Source organism: Protopterus annectens, chromosome 3.part1 (genome assembly GCF_019279795.1).
Source record: "Protopterus annectens isolate FY-2018-M chromosome 3.part1, PAN1.0, whole genome shotgun sequence".
NCBI classification, from domain to species: domain Eukaryota; kingdom Metazoa; phylum Chordata; order Ceratodontiformes; family Protopteridae; genus Protopterus; species Protopterus annectens.
The window spans coordinates 1,908,804,342-1,908,816,350 of NC_056732.1; the positions used below are offsets into that span (position 1 = coordinate 1,908,804,342).

Below are 12,009 nucleotides of genomic sequence, written 5' to 3' on the forward strand. Positions count from 1 at the left end.
CCTTTGCCCTATACAGACTTCTTGTGCAGTCCATCTTTTAGTCAGTTTGGTTGGGTATAACACGCACAGAATAGTGAAATACCTTTGTCCTATACAGACTTCTTGTGTGGCCCATCTTTTAGTCTGTTTGGCTGGGTATAACATGTATTGAATAGTGAAATACCTTTGTCCTATACAGACTTCTTGTGTGGCCCATCTTTTAGTCAGTTTGGCTGGGTATAACATGCATTGAATTGTGACATACTTTTGCCCTATACAGACCTCTTGTGTGGTCCGTCTTTGAGTCATTTTGGCTGGGTGCAACATGTATTGAATAGTGACATATTTTTTCCCTATACAGACTACTTGTGTGATCCATCTTTTAGTCTATTTGACTGGGTATAACACACACTGAATAGTGACATACTTTTGCCATATACAGACTTCTTGTGTGGTCCATCTTTTAGTCTGTTTGGCTGGGTATAACATGCATTGAACAGTGACATACCTTTGCCCTATACAGACTTCTTGTGCGGTCCATCTTTTAGTCAGTTTGGCTGGGTATAACATGCATTGAATAGTGACATATCTTTGCCCTATACAGACTTCTTGTGCAGTCCATCTTTTAGTCTGTTTGGCTGGGTATAACATGCATTGAATTGTGACATACTTTTGCCCTATACAGAATTCTTGTGTGGTCTATCTTTTAGTCAGTTTGGCTGGGTATAACATGCATTGAATAGTGACATAATTTTGCCCTATACAGACTTTTTGTGTGGTCCATCTTCTAGTCTGTTTGGCTGGATACAACATGCATTGAATTGTGACATACGTTTGTCCTATACAGACTTATTGTGGGGTCCATTTTTTAGTCTGTTTGGCTGGGTATAACACACATTGAACAGTGACATACCTTTGCCCTATACAGACTTCTTGTGTGGTCCATCTTTTAGTCAGTTTGGCTGGGTATAACATGCATTGAATAGTGACATATCTTTGCCCTATACAGACTTCTTGTGGAGTCCATCTTTTAGTCTGTTTGGCTGGGTATAACATGCATTGAAGAGTGACATACCTTTGCCCTATACAGACGTCTTGTGTGGTCCATGTTTCAGTCAGTTTGGCTGGGTATAACAGGTATTGAATAATGACATAATTTTGCCCTATACAGACTTTTTGTGTGGTCCATCTTCTAGTCTGTTTGGCTGGGTACAACATACAATGAATTGTGACATACGTTTGTCCTATACATACTTATTGTGTGGTCCATCTTTTAGTCAGTTTGGCTTGGTATAACATGCATTGAATAGTGACATATCTTTGCCCTATAGAGACTTCTTGTGCAGTCCATCTTTTAGTCTGGCTGGGTATAACATGCATTGAATAGTGACATACCTTTGCCCTATACAGAATTCTTGTGTGGTCCATGTTTTAGTCAGTTTGGCTGGGTATAACAGGCATTGAATAGTGACATACCTTTGCCCTATACAGACTTCTTGTGTGGTCCATCTTTTAGTCAGTTTGGCTGGGTATAACATGCATTGAATAATGACATATCTTTGCCCTATACAGACTTCTTGTGCAGTCCATCTTTTAGTCTGTTTGGCTGGGTATAACATGCATTGAATAGTGACATACCTTTGCCCTATACAGAATTCTTGTGTGGTCCATGTTTTAGTCAGTTTGGCTGGGTATAACAGGCATTCAATAATGACATAATTTTGCCCTATACAGACTTTTTGTGTGGTCCATCTTCTAGTCTGTTTGGCTGGGTACAACATGCAATGAATTGTGACATACGTTTGTCCTATACAGACTTATTGTGTGGTCCATTTTTTAGTCTGTTTGGCTGGGTATAACACACATCGAATAGTGACATACCTTTGCCCTATACAGACTTCTTGTGTGGTCCATCTTTTAGTCAGTTTGGCTGGGTATAACATGCATTGAATAGTGACATATCTTTGCCCTATACAGACTTCTTGTGCATTCCATCTTTTAGTCAGTTTGGCTGGGTATAACACGCATTAAATAGTGACACATTTGTGCCCTATAGATACTTCTTGTGTGGCCCATCTTTTAGTCAGTTTGGCTGGGTATAACATGCATTGAATACTGACACACTTTTGCCCTTGTGTGGTCCATCTTTAAGTCAGTTTGGCTGGGTATAACATGCATTGAATAATAACATACATTTGCCCCATACAGTCCTCTTGTGTGGTCCATCTTTGAGTCATTTTGGCTGGGTGCAACATGTATTGAATAGTGACATACTTTTTCCCTATACAGACTTCTTGTGTGATCCATATTTTAGTCCATTTGACTGGGTATAACACACACTGAATAGTGACATACTTTTGCCATATACAGACTTCTTGTGTGGTCCATCTTTTAGTCAGTTTGGCTGGGTATAACACACATTCAATAGTGACACACCTTTGCCCTATACAGACTTCTTGTGCAGTCCATCTTTTAGTCAGTTTGGCTGGGTATAACATGTACTGAATAGTGAAATACCTTTGTCCTATACAGACTTCTTGTGTGGCCCATCTTTTAGTCAGTTTGGCTGGGTATAACATGTATTGAATAGTGACATACCTTTGTCCTATACAGACTTCTTGTGTGGCCCATCTTTTAGTCAGTTTGGCTGGGTATAACATGTATTGAATAATGACATAATTTTGCCCTATACAGACTTTTTGTGTGGTCCATCTTCTAGTCTGTTTGGCTGGTGCAACATGCAATGAATTGTGACATACGTTTGTCCTATACAGACTTATTGTGTGGTCCATTTTTTAGTCTGTTTGGCTGGGTATAACACACATCGAATAGTGACATACCTTTGCCCTATACAGACTTCTTGTGTGGTCCATCTTTTAGTCAGTTTGGCTGGGTATAACACACATTCAATAGTGACACATCTTTGCCCTATACAGACTTCTTGTGCAGTCCATCTTTTAGTCAGTTTGGCTGGGTATAACACGCATTAAATAGTGACACATTTGTGCCCTATAGAGACTTCTTGTGTGGCCCATCTTTTAGTCAGTTTGGCTGGGTATAACATGCATTGAATAGTGACACACTTTTGCCCTTGTGTGGTCCATCTTTTAGTCAGTTTGGCTGGGTATAACATGCATTGAATAATAACATACTTTTGCCCTATACAAACCTCTTGTGTGGTCCATCTTTGAGTCATTTTGGCTGGGTGCAACATGTATTGAATAGTGACATACTTTTTCCCTATACAGACTTCTTGTGTGATCCATCTTTTAGTCCATTTGACTGGGTATAACACACACTGAATAGTGACATACTTTTGCCATATACAGACTTCTTGTGTGGTCCATCTTTTAGTCAGTTTGGCTGGGTATAACACACATTCAATAGTGACACACCTTTGCCCTATACAGACTTCTTGTGCAGTCCATCTTTTAGTCAGTTTGGCTGGGTATAACATGTACTGAATAGTGAAATACCTTTGTCCTATACAGACTTCTTGTGTGGCCCATCTTTTAGTCTGTTTGGCTGGGTATAACATGCATTGAATAGTGACATACCTTTGCCCTATACAGAATTCTTGTGTGGTCCATCTTTTAGTTAGTTTGGCTGGGTATAACACGCATTAAATAGTGACACACTTTTGCCCTGTACAGACTTCTTGTGTGGCCCATCTTTTAGTCAGTTTGGCTGTGTATAACATGCATTGAATTGTGACATACCTTTGTCCTATACAGACTTATTGTGTGGCCCATTTTTTAGTCTGTTTGGCTGGGTATAACACACATTGAATAGTGACATACCTTTGCCCTATACAGACTTCTTGTGTGGTCCATCTTTTAGTCAGTTTGGCTGGGTATAACATGCATTGAATAGTGACATACTTTTGCCCTATACAGACCTCTTGTGTGGTCCATCTTTGAGTCATTTTGGCTGGGTGCACCATGTATTGAATAGTGACATACTTTTTCCCTATACAGACTTCTTGTGTGATCCATCTTTTAGTCTATTTGACTGGGTATAACACACACTGAATAGTGACATACTTTTGCCATATACAGACTTCTTGTGTGGTCTATGTTTTAGTCAGTTTTGCTGGGTATAACATGTATTGAATTGTGACATACTTTTGCCCTATACAGACTTCTTGTGTGGTCTATCTTTTAGTCAGTTTGGCTGGGTATAACAGGCATTGAATAATGACATAATTTTGCCCTATACAGACTTTTTGTGTGGTCCATCTTCTAGTCTGTTTGGCTGAGTACAACATGCATTGAATTGTGACATACGTTTGTCCTATACAGACTTACTGTGTGGTCCATTTTTTAGTCTGTTTGGCTGGGTATAACACACATTGAATAGTGACATACCTTTGCCATATACAGACTTCTTGTGCGGTCCATCTTTTAGTCAGTTTGGCTGGGTATAACTTCCTCAACATGAGGACACATTGAAAAAAAATCCCTCACTATCGTGGTCTCTCCTCCCTTTTGGTAAAAAGGGCAGTTCATATAGCAGCCACTTCTGCACTTCATCACAATGCATCTTTTTCATTTGTACTGCATGAAAAACATAGCATGAACAAAGAATACACCAAACCAGCAACACTGCACTGTCCTTAGCCTCAGCTGCATTCTAACTGGGAGTGATACCCTCAGACCACGGACTATATACACTCACAAATGTGGAAAATATTTGCTTAGGTGGCAGTGTGTGGTGACAAATCATATAGGCACTAGGTCCAGTGCTTCAAGAAAAGCTAAGGCTGCTAATTGCTGTACTTGAAATACAAATATTATGATACAGCCATACAAGCAGGCCAGAATAAGTCATTATCTAATGCCTTATGAGTCAGTGATCTGGATCCTACTCCAATACTGTATCTAAATTAGATATGCTAACATCTGCTTTCTATTACAGTGTCGGAACAAAATGACCTTGGTGAATATTTTAGATTGCTGATGAACCAAATAGCAAGAACTGTACCTCAAATTCAAGGGTTTTTAGAGGTAAATGTGTTTCATGTTTTTTTTTACCTAATATTATTTCTTTATAGACATGACAATGCTTTATACAACTCAGATATTTATTTTTAGAATCATTTTGTTGACGATATTTTTATGAAGGTGGAAGTCAGGATAGTTTAAATAATTTTATTTCTTCTTTACATACCATGACTAACTTCCAAAAATTTAAAATGACATTTTCTGTTGACTTTATTAGTTATTTGAATCTTCGAATTTATTATGTACAAGAAGAATTTGGTACTGATGTTTTTAGAAAGGAAGTGTAGATATGCAGGTATCTTTATAATAACAGTATTCCTCGACATGTATAAAATGGAATTGGGTGTAGACAATTCATATGCACAAGTAGATTTAATACTGAAAGACGCTGACTGCATTACTGAATTACATATAATTTTCTATGTAAAGGTTCCAGTAAAGACATGCTTGAAACAAATAGAGTCCGTAATGAACATGATACTGCTGCTAAACCCTATTTTTCACAAAATAATCATAAAATGAATAGGTCTATTAGTGTTTTCCTGATGAAGTCACAGCACTCAAAATGCCAAGCTCTGACAAGCCAAAAAACAGAGACAAACTGGAATTGAAAACCAAATCTGGAAGATCGGTCTTCTCCTTTAAAATTCTTTTTTACAGTCTACTGATGTGAGCCAAGTTCCCCACACCACCCAAACTAATATATGCTACCTTTGAGATCACCACACCTCAGAGAAAGGACATTTTCTGAGAAATGGACATCTCAGATTTCGTAAAGTCCATTTTTCTGCCATTCAGTCCCTGCGTTTTTGGAACTTCCTCTAGAAGATCCTGACATTTCAAATTATTGCTATCTATTAGTGTTTCACAATCCACTAGATATGTAATGAAGTACAACAGACAAACTAAATATTGTCCTATCTTCTTTGCTTTATATTAAAAATGTGGGAGGTGCTGCACTGAAATTTGTTTGTAAAAGGGAAAGGATTTTAAAAAAGAAATTATCTCCCAGTTCAATGCTTGTAAATGTTTCATCTCACAAGCCCCTGCTTACAATTATTAAGGGTATGAGAACTCGTCAGAGATCTGGGATGCATGGCTAGGCTTAAAAAGGCCCCTGTGGTCATTAGCCTAGTAAACACCTATGAACCTACCCCATAAGGAAAGTTGTCCAGTATCTAGATATAAAGTTACTACTAGAACCCCTGTAGCTTGTTTTCATTGTCATTTTGTTCTTATAATAATAGAAATAATAACTTCAAACATTCTGTGACTAATAAAGTTTTTTCTTTCAACTGTTTTGCAACATGAAAATGTCCAGCTTGGTGTATCTAGCTAATTGTGAGCTATGTATTTGTTTATATGTGGGTGAAACTAATAGATTGTTAAAGGAACACATTTCTGAAAATGTGTCTGGTATACATAAAAAAGTACTTACCAATGCACTAGCTAAACATTTAATAAACAATGGTTGTACACATAAGTGTACTTTTAGAGTTATTGATACACTATGTCCTGTAATAGGAGTATGTGATGTTACACTAAGAAGTGAATGTTTAGGGTATAAATCAATTAATTATCTATGTGTATGTAGGTATCCAGGTTTAAATGACATAGTTAAACTAGTGCTTTGCTTTAATGTAATTTGGTAGTCTATTCCATGTATCAGCTACTGTCTCAGAGAACCAATTAGTACACTTCTCATTCCTATATAATATTCTATATAGATTGTCTGGTGATTCTCTACTACCTTTTAATAACCTCGAACATTCCCAGATGTAATTGACTCTAAATGCCCTATATACCTGAAAAAGCTCTCCTGTTAAATATTGATATAAGACACCACACAAATTCAGATATTTTAGTCTTTCACACTAACACATTTTCACATCTGTGGATATTCTTGGTATATTTCTGCTGTATTCTTTCCATTTTACTCATTGCTGTTTTTTATAAGGTTTCCATATTTTTATTCCATACACAGGTTTGGGTCTAATATAACTAACAAACAAACAATGATTTCATATCAGATTTTCTACCTTTCATAAATCTTTTGATACAATCTATAGTTTTGTAAGTGTCATTAACCAATTGGCTGATGTGATAAGAAAAACTCAAAACTGGATCTACCCATGTACAAAGGTCCTTAAATGAATCTATGCTTCCGATCACTGTGTGCTGTATTAAATAGTCACCTTGCAATCTATGGGTCCTAAATCTCATATGCTTAGTTTTTGATGTATTAATCAGCATATTATTATTATTGTGATAGTCTGTACATTTCCCTAACATGAGTTCTAAGATGTGTTAATATAATCTTATTCTGTGTAGTTAAATGCATAAATTAAATACTTATCAGATCTGCAACTTTTGTGACTGCATCAGAATAGATTCTTACAGAATAAAATTGCTTCAGAGATTTGCTTATTGTTTTAATATATTATGTTGTAGCTATTCCGCACTACACAGGTCCGTACACTGAAATGTAAACGATGTGAAGAAAAAGACAAACAAAAAGAAGAAGATAAAGATGAAGAAAGGATTCCTGTTCTAGAAATTCTTGTACCACTAATGACACCTGAAAATAAACCATTCAAAACACTGGTAAGAATGGAGTTATTTAATTCAACTTCAGTAAACATAATGTGCCAGGGAATAGTGATCTGTAATGATAAGCCTACAGGGAACATTATCTGTCTCAGTAAGAGGAAAGCTGTCTAAACATTTCAAGAAGTAGCAGTAATACTCTGATACAGAGCTAAATCAAGTAGTTAAGAGATGAGTTAAAAAGATATTGAGCTATATGAACTCATCCTTGTCAAATGAAAGTTTAGTTCAAAAATCATGAACAGCAAGATTTCATCCAACCCTTATTTATTATAGGATATAAGAGAAATACCAGTCCAGTTTCAATAAATAAATTATATAAATAAATTAAATTATAATTTCAATAAACTAATCTGAGACATTACCCTCCTACCAAGTGTTCCCGTACATTCTTTAGCCTTGGCTTTAGGCCCATTATTTACTTCCAGTGTTAGGAAGATTACTTGTTTATCCTCATCTTGCCAACACAGTTCAGAAATACTTATCATGCAGTAACCAGCATGACGTTTAGGTTGATGGCAGCACTATATCCACTTTATACGCCATTGCAGATAAAATTTGGAGTAACACGGATATGGTGAACCTTAATGGTACATTTTTTTCCTAGACCTTGTAAAGGTTTTTTTTTACCTTGATCACAATCTCTGCTTCAGTTTTCTCACAAGTACTGAAATTAATGAACAAATGAGGTCTAATTCTATGTATTAAGAATAATTTGTTGATTATCTGAATGAGAATAAGTGGGGTGTCTGATTTACTATAAATTTTCATCCTACTAGCATCACTTTTTTAGATGTGCACATTATGGTTAATGAAGATGGCACATTGTCTAGTGCAATATTCACGAAACATCTCCAATTCAGTACCCTTCTGCATACAACCAGTTGCAACCCACGACATATAATCTGGAATATCCTGAAATTACAATTTTTAAGAATGTGGAGAATTTGCTCTTCGGATCAGGAGCTGTCTAAATGTCAACTGGATTTGATTGAGAGGTTTTGTGATCGGGGTATAAATGAAATAATGTGGCATAGATACTAACTAGTATTTCTAATACTGATAGATCAGAGGTATTACAATATAGAGTGAAGAAGACAAAGGTAGCACAACTTAGATTAACTACTAGTTTTGGGAATAATGCCAATTTCTTTATGGATTTGGTACAAAAACATTGTAATATTTGACTAATGGATGATTGGGTGAGGGACTTGATACCCTCTAGATGTCTCTTTTTGTTTAGAAAGAGGAAAACCTTGAGTGGTTGGTTTACCCATTATAAAAAACATTTTATAAGGAATTGGTCTCTTCACAAACAAACTCTAGATGGTGAGCTATTGGTGGGTTGTTACCCATGCAGAAATTGTAGTTTTTGTAAATATATTTGTAAAAGTAAACAATTTACATCGAAGAATACATCAAAAGTTTTTAATATTAATGTGTATGGAAATTGTACTTCTGATTGGGTTATATATTTAGCTACAAATACTTGCTCAGCATTTTATGTGGGTCAAACATCACGTCTGCTGTAGTTATGTATCTCAGAACACTTAAGAGATATTCAATGTGCTTGAGAATCTAATGCTTTATATAAGCATACCAAAAAACACACATCTGCTAGATTTAATTTTGCAATTAGAGAAGAGGAGGGGGAAGGCATGCCCGAAGTCAGGAAGAGACAAGGAAGGTTAGGAGTGTAGTAGTGAGGGTAGGAACTTTGAATGTTGGCAGTATGACTGGTATAGGGAGAGAGCTAGCTGATATGATGGAGAGAAGGAAGGTTAATATATTGTGCGTGCAAGAGACCAGATGGAAGAGAAGTAAAGCCAGGTGTATAGGAGGCGGGTTCAAATTGTTCTGTCATGGTGTGGATGGCAGGAGAAATGGGGTAGGGGTTATCTTAAAGGAACAGTATGCCAAGAGTATTTTGGAGGTGAAGAGAGTGTCTGATAGAGTGATGTTTATGAAGCTTGACACTGATGGTGTAATGATGAATGTTGTTAGTGCATATGCTCCACAAGTTGGGTGTGCGATGGATGAGAAAGAAAAAATTTGGAGTGAGTTGGATGAAGTAGTGGTGAGTGTACCCAAGAGTGAGAGAATAGTGACTGGAGCGGACTTCAATGGGCATGTTAGTGAAGTGAACAGAGAGGATGAGGAAGTGATGGGTAGGTATGGTGTTAAGGAGAGGAATGCAGAAGGTCAGATGATTGTGGATTTTGCAAAAAGGATGGACATGGCTGTGGTGAATACATATTTTAAGAAGAGGGAGGAGCATAGGTGACGTACAAGAGTGGAGGAAGATGCACACAGGTGGATTATATCCTATGTAGGAGGGCCAGTCTGAAGGAGATTGGAGACTGTAAAGTGGTGACAGGGGAAAGTGTAGTTAAGCAGCATAGAATGGTGGTCTGTAGGATGACGTTGGTGATCAAGAAGAGGAGGAGGAGTGTGAAAGCAGTGCCAAGGATTAAATGGTGGAAGTTAAAAATAGATGATTGTGAGGTGGAGTTCAGGGAAGAGTTAAGGCAGGCACTGGGATGCAGTGAAGAGGTACCGAATAGCTGAGTAACTACAGCAGAGCTAGTAAGGGAGACTGCTAGAAAGGTGCTTAGTGTGACATCTGGACAGAGGAAGGAGGACAAGAAGACCTGGTGGTGGAATGAGGAAGTACAGGAGAGTATACAGAGGAAGAGGCTGGCGAAGAAGAAGTGGGATTGTCAAAGAGATGAAGAAAGTAGACATGAGTATAAGGAGATGAGGCGCATGGCAAAGAGAGAGGTGGTGAAGGCTAAGGATAAGGCATATGGAGAATTGTATGAGAGACTGGACACTAAAGAGGGAGAAAAGGACCTGTATTGACTGGCTAGACAGAGGGACAGAGCTGGGAAAGATGTGCAGCAGGTAAGGGTGATAAAGGATAGTGAGGGAATCGTATTCACAAGCGAGGAAAGTGTGTTGGGTAGATGGAAAGAGTACTTTGAAGGGCTGATGAATGAAGAGAATGAGAGAGAGAAGGTTGGATGATGTGGGGATAGTCAATCAGGAAGTGAAACAGATTAGCAAGGAGGAAGTAAGGACAGCTATGAAAAGGAGGAAGAATGGAAAGGCTGTTGGCCCAGATGACATACCAGTGGAAGCATGGCGGTGCTTAGGAGAAATGGCAGTGGAATTCTTAACCAGATTGTTTAATGAAAATTTGGAAAGTCAGGGGATGCCTGGGGAGTGGAGAAAAAGTGTTTTGGTACCTATCTTTAAGAATAAGGGTGATGTGCAGAGCTGCAGTAACTACAGAGGGATAAAATTGATCAGTCACAGCTTGAAGTTATGGGAAAGAGTAGTGGAAGCTAGGTTAAGAAGGGAGGTGATGATTAGTGATCAGCAGTATGGTTTCATGCCAGGAAAGAGCACTACAGATGCAATATTTGCTCTGAGAGTGTTGTTGGAGAAATACAGAGAAGGTCAGAAGGAGTTGCATTGTGTCTTTGTGGACTTAGAGAAAGCATATGACAGGGTGCCTAGAGAGGAGTTGTGGTATTGTATGAGGAAGTCGGGAGTGGCAGAGAAGTATGTAAGAGTGGTACAGGATATGTACGAGGGTAGTGTGACAGTGGTGAGGACTGCGGTGGGAGTGACAGATACGTTTAAGGTGGAGGTGGGATTACATCAAGAATCAGCTCTGAGCCCTTTTGGTGGGAGTGACAGATACGTTTAAGGTGGAGGTGGGATTACATCAAGAATCAGCTCTGAGCCCTTTCTTATTTGACAGATGAGATCAGACAGGAGACCCATGGACTATGATGTTTGCAGATGACATTGTGATCTGTAGTGAGAGTAGGGACCAGGTTAAGGAGACCCTGGAGAGGTGGAGATATGCTCTAAAAAGGAGAGGAATGAAGGTCAGCAGGGCTAAGACAGAATATATGTGTGTAAATGAGAGGGAGGGTAGAGGAATGGTGAGGATGCAGGGAGTAGAGTTGGTAAGGGTGGATGAGTTTAAGTACTTGGGATCAACTGTTGAGAGTAATGGTGAGTGTGGAAGAGAGATGAAGAAGAGCATATAGGCAGGGTGGAATGGGTGGAAAAGAGTTTCAGGAGTGATTTGTGACAGACGGGTACCAGTAAGAGTGAAAGGGAAGGTCTACAAGATGGTAGTGAGACCAGCTATGTTATATGGGTTGGAGACGGTGGCATTGACAAAATGGCAGGAGTCAGAGCTGGCTGTGGTAGAGTTAAAGATGTTAAGATTTGCACTGAATGTGAATAGGATGGACAGAATTAAGAATCAGTATATTAGAGGGTCAGCTCAGGTTGGACAGTTTGGAGACAAAGCAAGAGAGGCAAGATTGCATTGGTTTGGACATGTGCTGAGGAGGAATGCTGGGTATATTGGGAAAAAGATGCTAAGGATGGAGCTGCC

At 38.3% G+C, this 12,009-nt stretch overlaps 1 protein-coding gene across 2 annotated transcripts in view; it reads left to right on the forward strand.

Annotated features, from left to right (window-relative positions):
* LOC122798822 (ubiquitin carboxyl-terminal hydrolase 47-like) overlaps positions 1–12,009 on the forward strand; it is an 831,248-nt gene that overhangs the window by 183,818 nt on the left and 635,421 nt on the right. For both annotated transcript variants that reach the window (XM_044067947.1, XM_044067946.1), the window contains exons 5-6: positions 4,897–4,985; positions 7,434–7,586. In XM_044067947.1, the coding sequence (XP_043923882.1) occupies positions 4,897–4,985; positions 7,434–7,586 (242 nt within the window). The remainder of the gene's footprint in view (positions 1–4,896; positions 4,986–7,433; positions 7,587–12,009) is intronic.